A 24,504-nucleotide genomic window follows, 5' to 3' on the forward strand; every position below is an offset into this window, starting at 1 on the left:
GAGAATCGACGGGTTTTTTTCCTTCTCCATTTACCTGTTTGGGGGTCTTGGTAAAGTCATTAATTTGTCTGAGCCTTGGTTTCATTGTAAAATGGAACTAATAATGCCTACTTTTTAGGCTTATTTAAAGGATTAATTGTGGCCTTGGCCAGTGGCTCAGTGGAAAGAGTGTCGGCCAACGTATGGACATCCCAGGTTCAATTCCCAGTCAGGGCACAAAGGAGAAGTGACCATCTACTTCTCTCCCCTTCTCTCTCCCCCTTCTCTCCCTCTTCCCCTCCACAGGCATCTTGATTGATTCAAGCCTGGCCCCAGATGCTGAGGATAGCTCTATTGGTCCCAACATGTCAGCCTCAGGCGCTAATAGCTCGGGACTTGAGCATCAGCCCCAGACGGGGTTACTGGGTGAATCCCAGTCAGGCGCATGTGGGAATCTGCTATTTTCCTTTCCTCTCACCTAAAAAAAATAAAAAGGATTAATTTTTAGCATATGTAAAGAGCCTGATTCAGGACTGGGCACACAGTAGGCATTTAATAAAAGCAAATTTAAAAAAATGGTACAGTCCTCCTAGGGTGTACATTTTTATTAAGAAATTTGGCATACATTAGTGTATAACTTTAAGGTGTACAGAAATGATGGTTTGGTTTACATATATTGTGAAATGGTTACCACAATAAACTTGGCTAACATCCTTCTTCTCACATAGATACAATAAAAATAAAAAACAGAAGAAAAGAATAAGGGAAATTTTTTTCTCCTGTTATGAGAACTCTTAGGATTTATTTTTAAAAGTTTCCTACATATCAAAAAGCAGTGTTAACTATAGTCATCATGTTGTACATTATATCTCTAGTACTTACTTACAACTGGAATTTTGTACTTTTTGACCACGATCCTGGTTTCCCCTCGCCTCCCCCTCCCTACCTCTGGTAAATATAAGTCTGATCTCTTTTTCTATGAGTCCAGATTTTTTTATTTTAAATCCTACATATAAGTTAAATCATTCATTATTTGTCTTTGTTTGACTTATTTCGGTTAGCATGAAACCTTCATACCTTCAAGGTTCATCCATGTGGTTGCAAATGGTAGGATTTCCTCGTTTTTTTAATTAAGAATAATAGTCCATTGCATATATGTACCACAGCTTATTTATCCATTAATCTAATGATGGATACTTGGATTGTTTCCATGGCTATGGTAAATAATGCTGTTATGAACATGGGATACAGATATCTTTTTGAGTTAGTGTTTTTGTTATATCTGGATATATTCCTAGAAGGAGAATTGTTGTATCTTATGGTACCCCTATTTATAATTTTTTGAGGATTCTCCGTACTGTTTTCTATAGTGGCTGCACTAATATACATTTCCACCCACAGTACACAAGGATTCCCTTTTCTCCACATCCTCACCAACACGTGTTACCACTTGTCTTTTTGATGATGGCCTTTCTAACAAGCATGAGATCTTGAGACTAGTGACATCCCTAGTGACTAGCAACGTTGAGCATCTTTTCATGTATCTGTTGGACTTTCATATATCTTCTTTGGAGAAATGTCTATCCAGGTCCTTTGCCCATAGTGTACTTAAATTGGTTTATTGATTTTGTTATTGAGTTGAGTTCTTTATATGTTTTGAATATTAACCTCTTATCAGATATATGGTTTGCAAATGTTTTCCATTTCATAGGTTGTCTTTTCACTTTGTTGATGGTTTACTTTGCTATGCAAAATCTTTGTATTATGATGTAGTCCCATTTGTTTTGTTTTGTTTTTATTTTGTGGTTTATGCTTTTGATGTCATACCAAAAAATATATATATCATTACCAAGTCCCATGTCACAGCGCTTTTTTTCTATATTTTCTTTAGGAGTTTCATGGTTTTAGATCTTACATTTAAGTCTTTAATCCATTTCAAATTAATTTTTGTGAGTGGTATAAGATATGTGTCAGGTTTCATTCTTTTACATGTGATTATCCAATTATCCCAGCACCATTTATTGAAGAGACTGTCTGTCTTCATTGAGCATTCTTGACTCCTGTGTCAAATATCAGTTGACCATATATACTTGGGTTTGTTTCTGGGCTGTGAATTCTGTTCCATTGGTCTATCTGTTTTTATGATAGTACCATACCGTTTTGATTAGTACAGTTTGAAATCAGGAAATATGATACCTTCTGCTTTGTTCTTCTCCATATTTCTTTGGCTATTTGGTATGTTTTTGGTTGCAAATAAATTTTAGGAGTGTTTTCCTACTTCTGTAAAAAAAAATGTCATTGGAATCTTAATAGGGATTATATTGAATCTATAGATAGCCTTTGGTAATAATGACATTCAAACAATTTTTATTCTTTCAATCCATGAATACAGAATATTTTTTAATTTATTTTTGGTTTTTTCTTTTGTTATTAATTTTTTAGCGGAAGAAGGGAGAGAGAGAAAGATAGATTTGTTCACTTATTTATGCATTTGTGTTTTCTTCTATTTCTTTCATTAATGTCTTACAGTTTTCAGTGTAGAGAACTGTTATCTCCTTTGTTAAATTTATTCCTAAGTGTTTTGTTGTTCTGATTATTGTAAATGAGATCAATTTCTTTATTTCTTTTTCAGAAATTTTGTTCTTAGTATATAGAGACACTGCTAATTTTTTATGGAATTTATTGGGGTGACACTGGTTAACAAAATTATACAGATTTCAGGTGTACAATTCTACAACACATAACACTACTAATTTTTGTATGTTAATTTTGTATACTGCAACTTATTGAATTTATTGATTAGATCTAATGGTTTTTTGGTTTGTTTTTAAGGTTTTCCATATATAAAATTATGTTGTCTACCAATAGAGATAATTTTACTTCTTCCTTTCCAATTCTGATACTTTTTTTTTTCTTGCTGACCACTCTATCTAGGACTTCAAATATGATGTGGAATAAAAGTGCGAAGAGTGAGCATCCTTGTCTTGTTCCTGATCTTAGAGGAAAAGTTTTCAGCCCTTCACCATTAAATATAATGTTAGCTGTAGGCTTGTCATACATGTTCTTTATTATGTTATGTTCCTTCTATGCCTGATTCATTGAGTTCTTATCAAGAATGGATGTTGAATTTTGTAGAATGTCTTTTCTGCATCTATTGAGGTGATTACATGATTTTTCCCCTTTATTCTGTTAATGTGATACAATGTGTTGTATCACATTGATTTTCATATGTTGAATCATTCTTGCATTAGGGTGTACATTTTTTATATTAGTCATTTATTGCGGGGCTCACAGGGAGAGAAATTTTAGGCTAAAATATGTGAGTTACTTCCCATTGCATAGCCTTCAAATAGTAGAAGAGATCATCTTAAAACCAAGGACATATCATCCCAGAAAGAATTGTGGATGCTAGAGGAAGATAAGATTTGATTTGCCTCAAATCAATATGGTAGAGACTAGAACAGCCAGTCTGTCACAAAGCTGTATTGGCTCCACCCTCCTAGAGTCACAGGCTCTAAGGGAAACTGTGAAGAAAGTCCATAGGTACAAGGGCTTTGGAGTCTGTAATCCTGAGTTTAGTTCTTAAGTGTGCTGCTTTTTAGTTTTGTGCTTTCTTGTACATAATGCTGCATGCGTATTTCATAGGTTAAAGTATCCAGGCAAAGGATCCTGTACTACCTGCAATTGAATATAATCCTACTTGATGCATAAGGGTCAACAACTGGGAAGCATTATTTTAAAAATTTAGATAAAAATCTTCATGTATTTTTATTTCGTTTTTCCATTCTGTGTGCTACTGCATAAAATTAGAGTAAAATCTTAAGATTAAAAAAAAGAAAGCAAGAGATACAGTTTATTCTCATCACAAAACTCCTTTGTTTTCATTAGCAATGTATAAATACAAACTTAAAATTACTTAAACTCTCCATCAAATGCTCCTAAGAGTAGAAGAATAACTGTCTAAACATTTAACAGCACTCCTTTTGTACAGAGCACTGAATGATTCCTAAATTTTCTTTTTCTCTTGTGGTTGGTGGCATGATGGTGCTATGATTATTCTCTGAGAATTTATTTGACCTCCTTGGCCACTAGTTCACCTTTATTTTTATCTCGATGCAGTACTCATCTAAAATAAACAGAGCAGGAAGAGAAAAGCCTTTAGAAACGGATTTTAAAAAAATATAGAACCACGTGCTCCTCTTATGATTTTTCTCAGCACACTGTGGAACCTGGTAGGTTGGGAAAAGAAAGTCCCTTTCAACATCCTCATGTTCTCTACCTCTAAGCTCTCCTAGCACCTTGCATCTGCCTCTGATCACTGATTCATTCAATGGGTTTAGGTTTAATTCTATCTGTGTAGTGCATGCTGGGAACAAGAAGTCAATCAAAATTCAAGCCTTACTCTCAAAGAGCTCCCAGTCAATGAGGACAGAAGCAGGTAAACCATAACTGAATCTTGAGTAGTGAGTGCCTCAACAGAGGAGAGAGAGGAGGTGCCTGAGGCTTGTGTGGGTCAGGGAAGTAGTCTTCAAGTGAGTTTTGCAAAGTGACAGGGTTATTGAAACGGTGATGAGAGAAACTTTAGTGGTGGAAAGGAAGCACACATGCAAAGACATGGAAGCATTGACATGGAAGGGACATACCACAGGATGTATGCAGAGTTTGGCACTTGCCTTAATGCATATGGAACTTTGTTTGTTTACAGATCAAAGTAATCTCCACCCCCCAAGACTGAATTCCTAGAAGCCAGAAATGCAATGCCTTGGTACCTAGTTATCTAACAGTAATAGTATATTTAGCCTTTGCCACATTCCTAGGAACCCTAGCAACATTGAGAGAACTGAGACACAGAACCATTGAGTAACATGCCCAAGGTCACACAGTTGAACAAGGATTTGAATCTAGACATTCAGGCTCTAACGCTTGTGTTGTTAAACATTATGTTATACAATAGATTTTGAACAGGTGTTTGAATTGATTTGAATTGAATGGATGTAGAAGTAATTACATGATTACTTATTCACTCATTTGTTTTTGTTGTTGTTGTTGTTTTTATCTTACCAAGAATGCCCAGCTCTAACAGTTGTTACAGCAAAATATTCAGAGTCCCTATTGGCTCTGGCTTTAGCTTCTGTGACTTGGAGAAACTCTCACGGGTGGAAATGTTCTGTGGGGCTCTTAGCCAGCTTCAGACCCAAAGTGAAAATGGGTTTAGGCCTGAAACAGGGGATCAGAGGTAGAAGGAATGTGGAAGTGGAGAAATAGACACTGTAAAGATGGCCCTACTCAGAAAATGGAAACACCTGGTCTTAAAAATACACTCTTTGGGGACAGTTTGAAAGAAGTTGAGGGAGACAATATAAGAGCAATATAGCTTTAAAAGATGCAAGTGCTCCTATTATTAAATTGATTTTGAAGAGGAAAGATAGGAGAGGTTTATGATGTAGCCACAGTGGCGAGGAACAGAGCAAGGAAAGGAGATTTAGCTATGGAGAGCAGGTGAGCACCTCAAGAGCCATCCATTCATTCATTTATTCTACCAACAAAACCCAGAGCTCTGCACTGGTCCCTGGGATTACAAATGAATCACATACAGTACCTGTCCTTAAGGAGCACACAGTCCAACGATAGAGACAGGAAGACGAAGAATCTCAGTGCCGTGTGATAAGTGTCTGTGATGGAAGGGTGTACAAGGAACAGAGGTGGGGGCCGTGGAGGAAGGTGTTGAGGAAGGTCATTAGGCGTGATGGCGAGAGGAGGGCTCTTCAGGCCAGCAGGGGTGCTTGTGCGGATGTGGCACAAGAGAGAGCCCCAGTATGTTCTGTCATTTCTGGCTGCAGAAGGATGTAGTCCGGAGGGTGCTTTCCAGGGTTTAGGGAGGTTGTGGTGGGTGAGGAGGAAGATGGGCATCAGTGCTAGGAAGAACTCAGTTCAGAACCCAACACTGCACCTTGTGAACAGCTGGTCACTTCACCCTCCATATGCTCCTTAACTCTTAGTTTGCTCACCTATAAAATGCAAGTGATGAGGGCAGAGGGGTGGGCCAGCATCCCACCCATCTCTCAATGTCTTCCTAAAGATGAAATGGGGTGCTGGGTGTAAATGTGCTCACAAAATTCCCCAAGTCTGACATGTGCTTTAATGAATTCTTTCTAGTGACTTTGAAAGTTCATCTCATTTTTCCAGAGAGATAAGACTTGCTGAGTCCTCTCTGCACTTCCAACCATACCTTTCTGAAGGGATCCTGGAAAGTCCTCTTAAAGTGCATTTGGTCAATGTGCCTGCTCCTGGAGTCAGGGAAGGATGTGCGGTCCAGGTGGAGGGTGGACCAAGAGTAACTGCTGCTCCTCCACCCTCATTGGGTCCGTGTGGAAGGCCAGAGGTGCCTTCTGCGGCCAGTATACAGAGTGCACTGTGGCAGTTTACTGAAATTTCCCCGAAAACAAGAAGGGTTTCTTTTCTGGAAATCAGAAACCCTAATGACTGTGCTTGTTACATATATTCGAAGTATCTAACTTTAATTCATTCACAGTAGAGGGTTTTTTAAAAAGGACAAAGTGTACCAAAAATTGTGTAAGTAAATGTTAAAAAACAACGATGCTTTCATTACTCATTTTTAAAAAGTTTCCTTAATCCCTCCCCCTTGGCTGTATTTTCCTGACTGGTATTATTGTGAGACCTTATAAGTTAATGTTTGTGAAGCATTTTGAAGATGAAGGAAACAGCTATTGAGATAGGTGATGACTAGTAACCTTTTGAAGTGTTCTTTTCTACTTCAGAAATTAAATTTCAAGGATTAATTTTACCAGCTCTTAGATTAGTCACCTTTGCTACCTGCAACACTTTATTTAATGGGCATATATCTTCAGAATGTTACATTTTGGACAAGGGGAATGAACATGTATTGAGTGCTTACCTGTGCTGAGCTCTGAACCAGATGCCTTGAGTGTGTTATTTTTAATCTTCATAGCAACGCCGCAAGGCAGATAGAATTGTTCAAATTTTTCAGATGAGTACATTTAAATTGCACCTTGGAGAGTCTTTAAGTGGCTAAACCAAGGTCAAGGCCGGAGCTGGTTTTCAAACCCGGATCAGATCAACTTCAAACCTCATGCTCTTTTCATTACACTGTATAGGATTTTCAATTAAGCTCTTTCCTGTAAGCTCCACTTATCTGTCAGTATTTGCTGACCAATAGCAAGCAGATACACAGCCTAGAATGGTTTTAATCGGCTTCGATCATTTACCTTCTCTAAGACAACTGGGTTGCGTTTTGTGGTGATAGGAACGTTTCTCCCCTCAGACTCCGAGGTTGAGGAAAGGGCATAGAATTTGGTTTCAGACTTGCGTTCAAGTTGCAGTTCTGGCTGAGGGACAGCAGACACTGCCCGAAGCCTCATTTCTCCATCATGCTGGGTGACTTCATTCTTTAAGCCTAGGCTTCCTCAGTAATAAACGGGGGCATGACAATGACCTACTTTGCAGAGTTGTGAGAGAATTAAGTAAAGTAATGCATGTGTGTGAAGACACCTATCACCATTTATTACGTGCTAACTGTTGGTGGCATTGGAAGGAGTTAATGGTCATTGCCTGCCTAAACATTTTCCTGTGTAACCCAAAGCACTTTTTAATCAGCTTGATCACAGTTTCTCTGTTTCTTGAGCCTTTGCCATGTTCTGAGCAGGGACTTTGCTAGGCACTTTGAATATACTTCTTCATTACCACATTTATGACATTATATAGTAATTGCTTATTTACCTATTTATTTACTTTCTTGCAGGCAGGAACCTCTTTTCTCTCCTTGTATCCCTGGCATTGAACATAATGGCTTCTGGTCCATCAAAGGAGCTCATTAATGTTAAGGAACTTAGCTTGGCTTTTGTTTCTTTGTACTGCTTTTCTTCTTTTAAAAGCCAACTTCAGTTGTGGGAAGGGGCTGTTCAAATGAAGCACTATATTACCATTATTAAGTTGTGACTTATAACTTGCTTTAAAGGATACCTGTACAAAAGATATTTTAGGTTGCACAACAGCTGATTCTGAATATTTGTTAACCTTTCACATTTTTAAAAGGTAAATTTCTGGAATAAAAAGAATATTTCAAGGCTTGGAAGAGTTTGCTAAGCAAATTTACTTTGTATCTGTGATTTCAAAGGACATAGTTACCTTACTCAAAGAAATAAACTCTTTTCAGTACCTTAGTGTATATACAGGTATCATATCCAGATTTTTCTTAGGGACATATTAAATTAGTCCTGAAAGGACTGGGAGTTATTATGTATCATGCAGTTTGAACTTTAGTGTAAAGGTAGTAATTTTAAAACTTAAGTTTTAAAAGTTCTTACTATTTCTGAATTTTTTAAATGCCAGTTTGACTCTTGCCCAGTTAATATGAATTAGTAAGATTTCAAAAATCTATTTTGAAAAAGACAAGTTTGAAAAGACAGAAATATTAACTATTCTCTCTTCTAATTTAAAATGTTCTGTTGTTATACACAGCAAACCATAAAAAATACATATAGTGGGAGATTTTTTTAAAAAATAGAATGAGAAAATTAAAGTGAAGGAAAATCAAGAGAATTTAAAAATAAGATGAATTTAGAGGTAAAGTTTATCTTTTTTTAAAAGCAATGAAAAGTTTGCAGTGAAGCCCTTTGCTCTTTTTCCACACACAGAGAGCTGCAGAGTTAGCACCATTTTCCTAGCAGTAGTACAAAGAGAGGACCTAATGAATTGCAGGATGTAAAGTCCATAAAACAAAAGCTAATCCATCTCACAGAAGACAGAGGATATTAGTGGCTCACTGTCATAATAAAGTGTTTGCCTCAAAGCAGACCAAAATGTAACGATACTTAGTATTTGCGTCTTATTCATGAGATTTTTAATAAATATGTATTAGGAGGATTTCCGTGTGCAGGGAAGAGAGAGAAGCTTAAAAAGCATGGCATGGAATGTTGCTTGACAGTGTCATACATTCACAAGATGTCCTTGAAGATGGAGCACAGAACAGAGATCAGGGAAAATTTTGGCAGCTGCAGTTGGGAAAATAAATGGCTGTTGTGTGATTGGGCAGATCCTGAAAGCAGGCTCCTGCTCAAACCATGTAATTAAGAAAAGTGGGAGCTTTTGTCCAAGTGCAGAATGTTCATAATATCAGAGTTTGTCAGCAGGAGCTTTTAGAACGGATCAGTACTTTTCACTCCCTGATCCAGGGAGTGGTTTTCTTATAAATCATCTTCTCTCCTTGCTGTCCTCGTGAAGGTTGCTGCCAGGCGATAAGGCAGACTTAGATTGTAACCTTGCAAACACGCAATGAGTCAGGTGAAGGGTAGACCAAACCAGAGACTGTTTCAAGAAATGTGATCTTTATTCATTTGAGCCCCTCTGGGTCCTCTAGTATAGGAACAAACAAAATGTGGCCAGGGAGAAATCCCGCAAAAAGACTTAGAGAAGGAGGTGGAATCGTTTTTGATACTATGGCTCCAAACTGGTTTGAAGGATTTATTTTCTTGCTTTTTAAAGAAATAACTTTCTTTTGGATTATAAAAGTGCTGTATTTTCTTTGTAAAATATATAAACAAATTGGAAAATAAAAATGGAGACAAGAATAACAATCACCATTTATTGTTAACATTTTTATTTTTCCCTTCCACTCCATACATGTTTATATAATTGAGACAATAAAATTTTTACCTTTCTTCTATATTGATCATACACATTTTCATATGTCATAAAAGACCATTATCGACATAACTTTAACAGTTGCAGAATACTATATTATAAAACTATGCAATAAGTTAGTCATCCTCCTTGTTAGGCTCTTAGGTTGTTTCTATTTTTTCAAAGCTCCTAGATACAATTTTCTTATGTCTTGTTGTGTATCCTTTTGGTCTACAGAATTTTTGGATTCTTTTCTGAGCTTAAGAATGAATTACTGGGTCCAAAAATATGACTATAACATTCAGAAAGCTTGTGTCAATGCATATTTCCACCAATAACAAAGAGACTATTTTATTGCACCTTAAAGCATAACAATTGCAAACTTTGAATTTCTACGGCTCTGTAGACATGCTGTCCACAAATAATTCGAAGACACTTCCACCAGCTCAAGTCTGCGTTCTCACCAATACTGATTCAGTCTCACTCATACACATCTGCCTTCCCAGAGGGTGTGCAGAATGATGGTAGTCCAGCTACCTCTCTGAGATAGCTTGAGGGATAGAGTTCTCCTATTGGGAGAAAAAGAAAAGAAAGAGGAAATTAAAAATGAAATTTCAAGTATAATAAAGTTTCTAAATTTAAAACTACCCTATCAGAACACATTCAGAGTCTCTTTACTAATAAACATATAGACATACCGTGAGGCTATATGAACTGTCCATAGGTCGAATTAACATTGGCCACTGATACATACATTTGGGTGTTTAGAACTATTTTATTTCACTCAGTATATTTAGAATGCCCCCCAAAAGGCTCTCCTTTGAATTGCACAATTGGAAGAGCCATAGGCATACATTTCCTCTCAACAAAAAAGTTTGCTGTGTGCAGAGTTTTCTAGATACAAACTCCCACTGTTCCTCCCTGCCCCACTCTTCTCCCTGGATGTGTTAAGAAAATAGTTAATTTTCAAAATAAAAAATAGTTTTATGTAGGTTTCTAAAGAATTTAATCTTAATGTGCATAAAACTTAAATTCAGAGATATGAGACAAATCTTTAGATCATGATACAGATCTACAGAATGACACATTGCTTTTTACAGCTGAATCTTAGTGAGTTTGCTCACACTCTGATCCACTAAGCCAGGCATTTTATAAATATACAATATTTATGTTTATATGAACTGTGCCATTGGCTATTGTTTGTGCATTTAATCAGAAGAAAAGCCTGACTTAGTCTGTGGACAGTTTTACAAATGATTCATTAATGTTCTTTGTATGGAAGATGAAGATAATATATTTACCATCACAACTGCTTTCTATCCCAACAGGTACTTGTAGCTTATTAGTAGGCATTTTGATTATTATGCCCACATTAAACATTCAGAGTCTGGGAGCTTAAAGGGTAGGATGGAGAAGGAATTGTTTTCAATTGATTTTTTGTTGTTGTTGTTGTTGTTAAAGATAATATTTTTGCAGGAAGCCTGAGAGCTTGCCCACGAAACTGTATTTATATGAAAATGAAAACATTTGTCTTTTTAATAATAAAGAAAACGCTTATTGAAAGTTTGCAATTGTATTTATTTAGTGGCCATTTTGGAAAAGAGGACTGAATTTGGAAGGGACGGTGAAGGAATGGTCGCCTCATCTTTGTAATGAAGTAGACAATCAAGTGATCTCTATGATCTCGGAATTTGGTGTAAAAGTCCGTTAAAACCAAATGCCCAGGGGTTTTACCAGGACTGCCCCAGGATAGTCACACCAGGAAATTATTGTAGGGCAACCTGAAGCCCTACAGAAACACTGTAAGATAAAAAGGAGGCCAGTATTTTATTCAGGAGAACTGTGTGTGATGTGTCTGCGGAAGAAGATTAAAAACTTGCTTTTCTGTGAATTTGAGAATCATGCCTAAGAGAAATTAAATTTTGATTATGTGTTTCATATCCATGCTGGCCCTGCTATTTTAAGTATTAATGCCTCTTGTTCTCTCCAGTGGCTGCTGATTTTTTAAAAGCCCTGACTACCACCGCTGAGAATACTTGTGGCTCGCCTGGTGTTCACCTCCAGCGAAGAAGATGCTATTTCAAAGGAGTAATGCCTCAAGCTTACCTCATTGTTACAAACTGTCATTTGTTTAGAATGTGGGCATTTAAACCGGAAACTGGACTGTCATTTCTGTGTCAGAACAGGGTAGGACTAGTCTGTGTGTATTTCATTTATGTGCTTTCAGTGAGGAAGGAGAGTCATTAGAGAAACTTGGAGTAGAGTGCTTAAAAGGAAGGGGTGTATACAAGTAATTCTAATTAATTATTTGTTTACCTACCCTCCTCTCCCATCTTGAACCCTCAAGGGCAGGAACCGAATTATTTTTGTTTCCCCAACTCCTAGAACAATGCCTTGGTCTATAATAGCATTCAATAAACTTGTGTTGAATTGAATACACTTGTTTTAAGGAAATGCTGACAATTTATTACTACTTAACTTCCTTGAGTAAATAGGTCCTTCAGGTTATTCGTGTATCCGCCCAAAGGTATTATTATTAAACTATCAGCATGTTTTCCCCAGTTGAAATTAATTTTTTTTTTTTTTAGTGTACTAGTTACCTTCTAGCAGAATCTATAGAAACTTGGTATGAAGGGTCTGGGGGAATAAGAGTGCAGTCTTCAACCACATCCCCCTTTCCAGGGGTCTCTGAGAGTCACCACCTATAATTTGGTTGAGGGCATATATTTCCAAATTCCCTTTTCCTGGAGTGATAAGATCATCAATCTCAGCCCCCGCTTTGGACCCCATTAATAACAGTGTCTCATTCCCAAATGAATCATAACCAGGAAAACATTGTGTTTAGAAAAAAAATCTTAACCTGAAGGGGCTTGAGCAAATCCAAATCTCTTGAAAAGGAGGGGAGCGCATGGATTTATGAGCTGATGGACAAAACTTTAAAGAAATATGAAATTGGGGGGCTGTAAGGTCATTTTTAGTATCTTTCAAAGAGCAAGAAGATAAAGTGAAGAATTACTCTTAAAAATAACACTGTCTTCAGGAACACAGAGCCCGCTGTGGAATTTTCTAACTTCGGGAGTTTGTTTTCCAGACTTCTGAGAGGTGGCGGGGTTGCTGTAGTCCGGGCTGCCCCACCGGCACGGAACACGCTGCCTGTCAGACTGTATAAGGGTTAAGTGGGAAAAGCCCACAAAGAGAATTAGGACTTTTATTTTTGTTCTCATGAATAATTTAAATCTATTTCTTTAATGGTTTGATTCAGTGACTGCCCTTGGTAAACATTATTCTTCATGCTCTTGGGAGCGTTCGTTCTATTACATAAGGGTTAGCCTTCATACATAAATTTTGAGAAGTCCTTCCTATATGAAAAAAGAAAACACCTTTAAATATGCATTAAAATCTTTAATAAAATACATGTGTGTGTCTCAGATGTTCACACCTGCGCTATGGCTGCAGTCAGCACATTCCTTGAGCATCTTTCTCATCTCTGGGAATGTTGACACTTAGAGGGCGCTCAAAGTAGAGGGGACAGTATTTGGAAAAGAAATGTCAAATTTCTGTGACATTTTAGGTTCATTTTTTTTTTCATGATCCTTTGGCCTGAATTAAGCATCGAGGCCACCTCTCCACCAAAACAGCAGCAGCAGAGGAGTGACTGCCCGGAGCCCTGTGCTGGGGACACAGAGGCTCTGCTCTGGCCTCTGAGATGACGAATGTGAGGAGTGAATTCGGCAGCAGGGCAGGTTCCTCTCCTGTAAACTTGTAACCTTTGATTTTCTTCACGAATTCAATCGTGAAAGTGGAAGCTACTCCTATACTTTAACATATGTAAATGGAAGACCTTTTCTATGGAAAGTGTTGGAGCAAAGACAGGATATGGTGTGGCTGACAGGTTTGGTGAGGGGTCTGTGGTCTCACTTGTGATGTGGCTTTCTGAGGCCCAGGACAATGACTCTGTCCTCAGTTGTGTAACTCTAGCCTGACTTCCCCAAACTTGAGCAAACACAAGCCTTGTGAAGAGCGGGGACCAAGGGGGATGTGAGGTATTCGTGAGCTGATGGAAGAAATGTTAGAGGGAGTTTTCAGTACAATTTTAGTACTTTAGCACTTAACACATTTTTAGAATTCTGCAATGGACTAAATGCTTCCAGCATGCTCAACTGACCATTCTCTCCCACCTTGTGTGAGGAATTGAGTAGAGGGTAGGTGAGTGGGAAGGTAGGGAAGTGGGGTTGTAAACTGTCTTATCAATAAGTAAAAAGAGCCTGACCTGTGGTGGCGCAGTGGATAAAGCTTCACCTGGGAACGCTGAGGTTGCCGGTTCAAAACCCTGGGCTTGCCTGGTCAAGGCACATCAGGAAGCAACTACTACAAATTGATGCTTCCTGCTTCTCCTCCTTTCTCTCTCTCTCTCCTCTCTATCTAAAAATCAATAAATAAAATTTAAAAAAAGATGTAAAAAGAACATTAGTCTACATAGAGGTATTCCAAAAACATTTCAGGCTTAAGTGGAAAAAATCAATTTAGGGGTTTCAATCTGGGACAGATGATTGGCTTTACTGTAGATAAAATTGTTGCATGCATGTACATTTTTTTTGGAGAGAAAGGGAAAAGGCATTTGACAGGTTCTCTAAGGGGGTCAATGTCAGCCAAAGTCTCAGCCCTCCTGCTTGAATGAATGTCTCTTAAAATCTGCATTTGAAATAATGCCTGAATGCATGCTGGGCATATAACAGGTACTCAATAACTGTTCTGTCTCCTTTTGTTTTATGTAAAATGACATTAATGTATTATTAGTTTGCATTTCATAGGGTTGCTTGAGGGATGTAGTGAACCCTTGGGTATGCGAGGGCTTTCATTCATTCAGTAGTCCTTTATCCAGAACCTACTAATTGTCAGGCCTTGTTCTACATGCAGAGGGTACTATAATAAAATAGATATGGTCTCTGGCCTGGAGCTGAGTTCAGGTTGTCATTCTTTATAAACTGTAACGTGTTATATTTAGAAAACTATGGAGGTAGACAAATCTCTGCACTTCCTTTCATCAGTTCAAATGCATTTCGGTGATATAGCCACCTCTCACTTCCTCCCTAAAAAAAGATTAAAAAATAAATGAATTTGAAAAGTAAACCCTTATCCCTGTTTGCACTGTCACAAGACTACTCAAGTGAGGTAGTCTGTAGTCCTGGCCTCAAGTCCCATCTCTGCTTCTAACTAGCAGTGTGACCTTGGGCAAGTCATTTCCCCCTTTTTTTTGCCCTCTCTGTGGTCCCTTATGTTCTCTGATATCTGTCATGCATCCACACAGGGAACCCAGTGAGGGCCAGCCCTTGTCTTTGCTATCTCTGTATTGCCAGGACTTAGCACAGTGCCTAGCACACAGGGCTCCATCTCTGTTCATCTAACATAGCCAGATCTAGTCATAGTGGAAATATACCCTTTTTCTGTGCAGATGACCTGGCAAGTCCAGAAAGTAATATAACAGATACCTTGAGCAGCTAATAGTGAGAGATGAGATTGAACAAGTAATTGATTGTGGTGAGGGAGACGCCATGAAGAGTAAAGAGGGCTGGCTTTTTTTTCCCCCCGGAGCACCCTGACAAAGAGGCTGACCCAGCCTCTGCTTCTTATCTCTGCTCCACAGTGATAAACGACCCTGAGTGATGATCCAGCAGCTGCAAGTCTGAGGCCTTCTCTCCAGCTTTTGTTGTATATTTTGCAGAAAAGAGTGGTGGGAGGGGTGAGGTTAATGCGCTGAGTGTGAGTAATTAGTCATTCAAACCATTGACATTTACAATGACAGGATTTGAGTGCCTACGTTATTGTGCACTGCTCTAATAGTTTATCCCTGAAATTTTCTGCCTGTATAATGTTTCTTAAAATATATCACGGGAATATAAAAGATTTAATGCAGTGCTTTGTACAACCATTAGAGTTTGAAGTCAACTGAACCTCCTCAATGCTCTATCCTGGATGCCGACTCTAATTCTCCTTCTTAATTATCATTCAGAAGAGGGAAGGAGGACAAGTCAGGGGTTTGGAACCCAGTCAGCTGCAAAGTTGGCTGTGAAACCCACACAAAATGTTTTATTAAAATACATTGGCACACTTGAATAACTGATATATTTAATTGCAATGAAAATGGAGCTGTTAAGACTACCAAAGGTCATAGGCTGGGGAGGCAAGGGCTCTAATTTTTGCAGAGCCAGCCTCTGCTGATCGGAGCGTATGCTTTCCACTAATGCTCACATTTTCCTCTGATCTGTTTCCCAAGCAGAGATGACAGGTGTCCTCTCTTTAGAATCTATCATGTAAACCTAAAATGCTGTAGTTTCATATTGTTGGATCTGTTATCTTTATATCTTGGAAACTTCTCTCATTGTCCAAGTAATGATTTAAAGTCCTCCTGGTTGACTTACCTGCCAGATTTGGTTCTGACATTTTATATCTCTGATTCTTTTTGTAAACCTGTCTTGCATCCTGGGGCGCATCACTGAGACCAGTGAGGGGTCTTATTACACGAGGTATATTAATACATTTGCAAATGTTTCTTAACTTTAGAACTGCAGGGTTTTATGGAGAAAAAGCTGTGTGTGTGTGTGTGTGTGTGTGTGTGTGTGTGTGTGTGTGTGTGTGTGTTTTCATCAGTTCTTCCTGAATACACTAAAACATAACTCTGTAGTGCGTGTAATGAGTAAAGTGAGCTCCAGCTCCATCAGACAGACGGGAATGACTTGGTGTCTAATGGCTTCTTTTCAAAGGTTTGAGCCCAGTATGGATTGTCTGATCTACAGATGGGGCTCAGCTCCGTGAGTCAACATATATTACGATATCCACATAGAATGTGAGGAGATCCAGAAAGCTGATTGAGGAGCTAAAATTCCTTGCTGCAGTCTTGATACTTCCTAGATCTTTCTGGAGCAGAGAGACTTGTGAGATGTGGACGAGTGGTTGGCTTTCACCACGTGTGTCTGTGAGGCAAGCACCCAGTGAACAAAAGATGAAACGGACTGTCAGGTGACATTTAGCAGACTTAGTCCCACAGAATCTGAGCCTGCTTAGGTGTGACATATTATTCCCCATACTCCATTTTAACCCCCTGAAAGATACCACAAAAGTATAGGATATTTGTGGGAGAACTGTAAGAATGGTAACCAGAGAAAGGTGGAAAGCAGGGAAGATGTTCTATAGATTCTAGGACTGGCTTTTTTTTCCCCATTATATCAAAATGTAGTAGTTGGGCAGCCTTGTGGTTCTGCTAGCCAAGCCTCCTGAATTGGATAAACTGCTTTTGAAGTTTCTTATGGAGTTGGCAGTGCTCTGTGTGTTTGTTGCCTAGACACCTGACTCACTAAAGCAATAAGACAACACAGCAAATGGAGGCACTGCACAGACCCAGGAGGCCGGGCGGCTTGGCAGACACTGTGGTGATGCTCCATACCATCATCTCCACTAGCAGGGTCCTCCCTGGGCACAGCTTCCCTATTTTTCCTGGGCCCTTGCCTCAAGGGCAGAGCAGCTAAACAGGCTTTGCTGGGTGCAGTTACCATTGTGCTGAGGAGTGCTTAATTTAAGGTTCTTCTCAGGGGCTCTTTGCTCTCTTCTTGCCGTCTGGACCAGCCTTCCAGAGTCTCATCATTGACCTGAAGCCAAGAAGAAAGTTCTTGTGATGTGACGAAAGTTACTTATCTGATGTGAAGAATCTTAGAAGCTCCCCATCTAAACTCCATCTGCCTTCTTGCCTTGCCTCCTCTTGTTTTATTTTTTGGTTGTTGTTGTTTCATTTCCCATTTGTGATCATCAGAAGAGGAAACAATTATAAGAACAATCACCTATGTAGGGCCTGGTGGAGAATAATAGTTATGATGTCTCTAGGCACTTAATTAAATACATATGTGATCTGTGGTTCGGATGATAACCCTGCACAATAGACTTTATTCCAGTTTACAGACAGGACACTGAGGCTTGTGGTATCAAGGCTCCCTGTCTGAGATCACATAGCTAGTAAGTGATAGAAATAGAATTTTAAGTCATTGTGTGACTAAACACGTATTTTTATTTTACTATACCACTGTGCTTCAGATGAGAAAATAAGTGAAAAACGAAACAAAGACAAAAACCAGTCTCTGAATGTTGCTGAGGATGTGCAGCAGCTGAAACTTTCATACTCTGATAATGGGAGTATAAATTGGTACAGCCACTTCGAAAAGCTGTTACAGTATCTACTTAACCTGAACATACTTATACCCTAAGACACAAAGATAGACTCCCAGGAATATTCCCTACAGGGATAAAAATAATAAAATGTGATATTTTCACACAATGGAATTCTCTACAGCAGTGGAGAACAATCTACCACCACATTTGATACAGATATAATGTATGAAAAGACATAAAAGAGTATGTATTACGTGACTTCATGTATATAAAGTTCAAAAACAGATTTTAAAAACTTGTGGATTAGAAATGGCTACCTGGGGGGAGGGGGTGAGTAGTGAGGCTGGGGAACCAAGAAAGGCTTCTAGGATGCTGGTCGTCTGTATAGTGATCTGAAAGGTGGTTACTCATGATAGGTAAGAGTGGCGTTCACTTTGTAAACATTCTCTGAGTTATTTATATACTTTGCCACCTGTATAGTGTATTGGAATGCTTGCTCCCCCAAATTCTCTGAGCAGCCAAACAGTAGTAATAACGAGGCTGCTAGTTATCAGACCTCTGCTAAGCTGTGGTTTTCTTGTCTACAGAATATAGAGAATATTAGAATATGCTTCATTACCTTGTGAGAGAAGTCACATCAGATGATGGGCAGAGTGACTTTAATTAATATCAGTGATTGCGGTTATATTCCCACCACTATTCAGTTGTTTTAAATACATCACGTTGCCATAGCCTTCTTACCACCTAGCATGGCAGGTGGCATTATTCCCATTTTTTCAAATGAGAAAACTTAGTCGCCTTCAATGTAAGTTTCTTCCCCAAGGTCACACAGCTAGCGAATGGCCACGCATGAGTCCATTTCCAAGGAGTTGATGATCAATTTCAGAGGAGACGGAAGCCCTATCATGAAGGATGAGTAAGAGATGGTAGTAGGACAGGATGGAAAAGTGGGACTGATGGCTGCATTTGAGGCCAGGAAAATTGGGCGCAGGCCCAGTCTCTGCCCCACTTTCCTGTGATGACAAAGAAGTCACTGGAATTCATCTCAAACTTGAGTGTTTTGAACTAGATTTTATTCCCTTAACTGTCTTCTAGCTCTGAAATTTTGTGATTCTCCGTGTTTGTTGTGCCATATGGGGCATCTTCATGACCTAGCTCCATGAGCTTATACCAATTTTCCATGCAAACCTCCTTCTAGCATTATTTTCTCAATACTTTTCCCTGATCCCCCTATCCTATTAGCAGGGTTAATTACTCCTCCACTATATGTCTATTGTCCTTCTGCAAGCCGTTTGCCTGTCCGTGTCTTATATAGACAGTAAACTCTGTGAGGGCAGAGACTAAGATTTTTTTTATCCTTTATTCTCATGCACGCAGCCTGGGACAGTTTAGGCATTTGTGGAAATATTTAAGAATTCAAATCCAGAGAACGTCCTTTTTGAGTAATGTGTGAAAGGGCAGACTCAGGATGTGCTGGGCAGAAGTTGGAAACCTAGAGAGAGCTTTTCCTTCATGTTTTTTATTTTAATAGAATTCCAGGTAAAATAGTAACACAATGGTTAGGTCGAAATACCAGTAGATGACTTTGTAGTTCCCCAGCATACGCTTGTGAAATCTGAAGTTTGATCAGTGATTAAGCCATCAGTGAAAATCTTAACCCTTCCTATATAGAATAGCTCTACTTAATGTAATGTCATTTTACTTTAGGAGATAGTTAATAAACAGGTACTGTATTTGATCTTGTGAGCATAGCCCTCTATATTTAGTTTTTTTTTTTCAGCTTTAATGGAACTATAATTTTAATCATGATTATTACTTTACATTTTAATTATAATTTGGTGTGGCTTAAGTATACATTTCTGAGAGTGATTGTGTAATGAAAACAGGAATTAGCTTTTCATTAACAAAATAATGGGAGAGTTCCCAGTGCATTCTAGTCTGTGTTCAAAATCATAGGCTGACCTAAAAATAGCAAAGGGAGTTTAACATTTTGTTTTATAACATGCTTCTAAATTGGCTATGTTCACAATCCAGTCTCTTGCTCCATCTTGCTTTATCTTGTTCTCTTTCTTTTCAATAAATTAAATTAAATATTTTTAAAAGCTTTTATTATGTCTTTGAGTTTTTAAAAAGCTTAATTTTATTATTTTTGTTATTCTATTTTTGTTTAGATAATTAGCACCATGGAGCCTCAGGTGTCAAATGGCCCGACATCCAATACAAGCAATGGACCCTCCAGCAACAATAGAAACTGTCCTTCTCCCATGCAGACAGGGGCGGCCACAGATGATAGCAAAACCAACCTCATAGTCAACTATTTACCCCAGAATATGACCCAAGAGGAATTCCGAAGTCTCTTTGGGAGCATCGGTGAAATAGAATCCTGCAAACTTGTGAGAGACAAAATTACAGGTATGCTCTTCTGCAGTATTCTAGGCTTGGCATTCGCAGCTGTGTTGTTCCATGAGCTGCACAGGCCTCAGCAGAAATGCACGTGCGGGCTGATGCACCTGAGCACCTGCAGTGTGGACCCTGCATCCGAGGATGGTGTGGGCGCACAGTCAGATATTCACATGTGTGTGCACTGCAGGAACCATGTGAGGAGTGGTGGGCTGGGGAAGAAATGAAGAATTCAAAGCTTTCTCAGCTTTACTTTCTGTGAAATAATCCTTTGGTTTTATCGCCTTTTATTCTTAACCAGCCACCCCTTCCTTTTGTTCTATAGTCCTCAGTTCTGCCCTCTGCCCTCCTTACACTTCACCTTAGTTATTATCTACTTATTCCTTTCATCTCGAACATTTGGTTTGTGTGTGTCCAATGTTCTTCCATGTGTGAAACAGTGTTTTAAAGCGGTGGACTTGAGAACTGGGAGACTTTTTACTTGAAAGTGAAACAATACCCTATTCGACTTCGATACTTGATATTTTTAGGTTCTGATTTTTTTCCTCTCCACAAGCATTCACTGGGGACCTGATGCTGCTGTAATTCTTGGGGATGGAAGAGTTTCCCTGCAATCATTTTGGAAATGAGAACATTTTCTTAGAAAAATAGTGGGGAGACATGACAGGAGTGAAGCGGCTACTCCCTGGCGCTCCATTCCCAAGTCACTCACTCACACCTTTAAGTCTTTGTCATCTTTGAGTGTTGACTCTTACTTCCACTTTTTTCTGGACAGTTTACATGATGAACAACTAGCCTATATAGGAAAAAGGAAACTCTATCATTAAAATAGGAAGATACGTCATCTTGATTTAAATAGAAAATCCAATGTATATGTGTGCGTATAGATATATATGTATATGTAGTCTATAGTCTACATATATATATTCTTCAGTTCTTCTAATTCACTTGCAAATCTGCCCCCCATATAAATTAAGTACTTTACAGAACCATAAAACTAAAATAACTGTTGAAACTGTGTCACATAACCCTCCAAACATAATTTTCTCATCTGTAAAATTGGAAAATAATAGTTATCTCAATGGGCTTATTGTGAGGCTTAAATGAAAGACTGGATATACACTGCCCAGCACAATGCCTATTGCACAGCAGTCTCTCAGTAAGGGGAGATGTTCTTATTATAGATGCAGTTGGCATGCTTCAAGAAGTGCAGCTAGAACAGAGAAATTTTATCAAGGTCTCCAAATAGGTCCAGGGCTTTGATGATCTTATCCAGAGCACTGGATCATCCAATCTTTAACAGAATTGCCTGTGCTCTCAGAAAGCCAATGTTTAGACTCCGGAATAATCTTTATATAATAGGATGATAATTCAAACCAAATTAAAACCAGTTAACCATATGATTCTTCCTCCCACTCCTGTATAGAAAATGTATTTTTGGCGTAGCCTTACCTTTTAAATAGGGACTCTGCCAGCTATATTAGGGAATATTATTAATCACCTTTTCAAAAGAGTTCCCTTAGAACCGTAGTGAGATTTTTGAGAGGTACTGATTCATGTTGTTGTTCCTTGTTTTCTAAAGACACATGTTTAAACAAGCAGATTCCTTTACTGAAAGAATGCTAATTTGGTAGTTCACCGAGTGGATTTGAATAGGAGTGACAGCTTCCAAGACAGCCTTTAATTTGGTATACAAAAACCAAAATTGTCAACTTTGGTTTGTTTAGCACCCTCTTCAGCACAAGCAGAGACATACAATAGCATCTGAGCTTAAAGACAAGCTTATGGGTTGAAAGCAAAAATACAATTCGGGCATAAATTTATAATTACGCATTTTTTAAAAATTCAGGCAAAAAAAAATTTATTTGCAGAGAACGTATGGGAACGAGGCAAGGAAATACAGAGAGACTGGGGATATTTGCCCTCATTTGGTAGCAGTGTTTAATAAAAGTAGAACTTGTGGTTGTAAAGAGTGCTTATTAAATTCTTCATTTACACTACCTAATTAATTCTAGCATTTTAAATTAACAGTGAAATTGGTCCCTGCTGTACCATTCCATAGATGCAGCATATTTCCTCCATCCACCCGTTGTTCAGGTTTAATTGGCTACGCTAAAAGTCAGAGAAGGAGGGAGAGATAGGTCTGTGGGAGGTGGGGCAGGAGTGGGAATCACTCAAACGGAAGACCCTCTGAGGCCGTCTGGGGGTGAGTGACAACACGGGCTGGGAGAAGTGAGGCATCACACCAGCCAAGTTGAAAGGCTGCTGCTACTGGTTCAGAAGTCAGGGTAAATTACATCATAGGTATTTTTGTTGCCCTGATTTTTAACATCCCAGTCCCCCTTTTTCCTTCAACACCTCCTACGGATCTCAATGCATCTCGATCCTGTGAAGTTTATAAGGAGTTCCGAATATCCAGTGGGAGGATTGGGGGATGGGAAGTGGCAAAGAGATAAGAATTCAAGATTAAGCTTTTCTGGCCCAAACCACTCTCTCAGAGAATATAATAGGTTCCCTTAGATGAGTCTAAAATGGATGGATGGATGGATGGATGGATGGATGGATGGATGGATGGATGATAGATAGATAGATAGATAGATAGACAGGCATAGCAGGATAGAGAGACTCTGCTCATTCAGCATCACCAGTAGTCTGAATTCACTCCTGGCTGTGGGTCATCAGTATATTCTCCATTAGAGAACACAGAGTGGAAATCTGAGCACGGACTGAAGTGTTTTGGTACTGAGGACATAATTGCTGTCATTCATCAAGTATTTACTCTATGCCAGGTACTTGCTAAGCACTAGACATACCTTATTTCATTTAACACTGAGAACAACCTCCATTTTTTTAGATAAGGACTCTGACACTTAGTGAGGTTAAGTAACTTAACCAGGCATCACAATTATTAGCAGATAGATGGTGGTGCTGGGAGTCACCCCCATTTCCCAAAGCAGGATCTTATCCAGAAGCATATTCAGGGTAGTCCAACTATATTAAGGGAAGATCCCTACCTAACCCTCATTTCATAACCCAATGAAATATTTTGTTCCTCTGAGTAGTGCAGTTTCTGGCCACCCTCTGGAGAATCTACCAAGTATGCACTATGGCTTTAAACAAGACTCTGGTGTATAACAGGAGGCAAAGATAATGTTTATCTTCCTCTGGGGATGCAAGTCAGCCTTCAGAGTAAAGCTAAATTTACTGGAAGTGCCCGGTTTAAGATTCCCGTACAGTGCTTTTGGACATCTCTGTTACTTATCTTCCCAGAGATATTAGATTTTCTTTTTCCAATTGAGAAAGGACACTTATCAAGATAATCTAGATAACAGGAAGAGAGAAGACATGTGTCCCAAGTTGCCATGGACACGTGATGGCCCTGGAAGCCTTGTCCTTTATTTTTCTCCTTCATCCACCTGCAACCTCTGCTGCTGGAGAGGAAGCGGAGTGGACTGTGGCCAGCAAGGACTACTGCAACCTAGAGACTCGGGCACAGAACACCGAGCCCTCGGAGGAAATTATACTATTCCCACGGACTGCAGAGAATTGAATTCTTTTCATATTTTATATTAGTTGTCTTTCTGTTTTGTCGAGCTTTGAGGTTGCATTACTGAATCCAGGCTCCTAGATGATCAGTTCTGAGGGAGGAGAGGTGGCTGAGGCTGGACAGAGCTCAGTGACTCAGTGCGTGCCTTAAAGCCAGCAGAGCTGGGGTGCTAAACTGCGTTTTGAAAATTGTCTAACTTGTTATCACCCTGCTCCAAAATGAATAAAGGAGAAAAAAAATAGCAGAATAACCCCCAGAAATAAATTAATATACAACAACAAACAATTTTGATCTGCCTATCTAGGGTGTGTGATTATTTGCATCACAGTGGTAAAAAAGAAATTTGTCTTTACTAAATGTCCCTCTTTGTGTGCCCATGAAGTATAGTTTTTTTTTTTTTGTTTTTTTTTTTTCATTTTTCTGAAGCTGGAAACAGGGAGAGACAGTCTGACAGACTCCCGCATGCGCCCGACCGGGATCCACCCGGCACGCCCACCAGGGGCGAAGCTCTGCCCACCAGGGGGCGATGCTCTGCCCATCCTGGGCGTCGCCATGTTGCGACCAGAGCCACTCTAGCGCCTGAGGCAGAGGCCACAGAGCCATCCCCAGCGCCCGGGCCATCTTTGCTCCAATGGAGCCTTGGCTGCGGGAGGGGAAGAGAGAGACAGAGAGGAAAGCGCGGCGGAGGGGTGGAGAAGCAAATGGGCGCTTCTCCTGTGTGCCCTGGCTGGGAATCGAACCCGGGTCCTCCGCACGCTAGG

General features: G+C 39.2%; 1 protein-coding gene across 9 annotated transcripts in view; it reads left to right on the forward strand.

Annotated features, from left to right (window-relative positions):
* Positions 1–24,504, forward strand: part of ELAVL4 (ELAV like RNA binding protein 4) — a 158,276-nt gene that overhangs the window by 85,692 nt on the left and 48,080 nt on the right. For all 9 annotated transcript variants that reach the window (XM_066376243.1, XM_066376241.1, XM_066376238.1 and 6 more), the window contains exon 2: positions 19,968–20,208. In XM_066376243.1, the coding sequence (XP_066232340.1) occupies positions 19,980–20,208 (229 nt within the window). In that variant the 5' untranslated portion in view covers positions 19,968–19,979. The remainder of the gene's footprint in view (positions 1–19,967; positions 20,209–24,504) is intronic.

This window comes from Saccopteryx leptura, chromosome 3 (genome assembly GCF_036850995.1).
Source record: "Saccopteryx leptura isolate mSacLep1 chromosome 3, mSacLep1_pri_phased_curated, whole genome shotgun sequence".
NCBI classification, from domain to species: domain Eukaryota; kingdom Metazoa; phylum Chordata; class Mammalia; order Chiroptera; family Emballonuridae; genus Saccopteryx; species Saccopteryx leptura.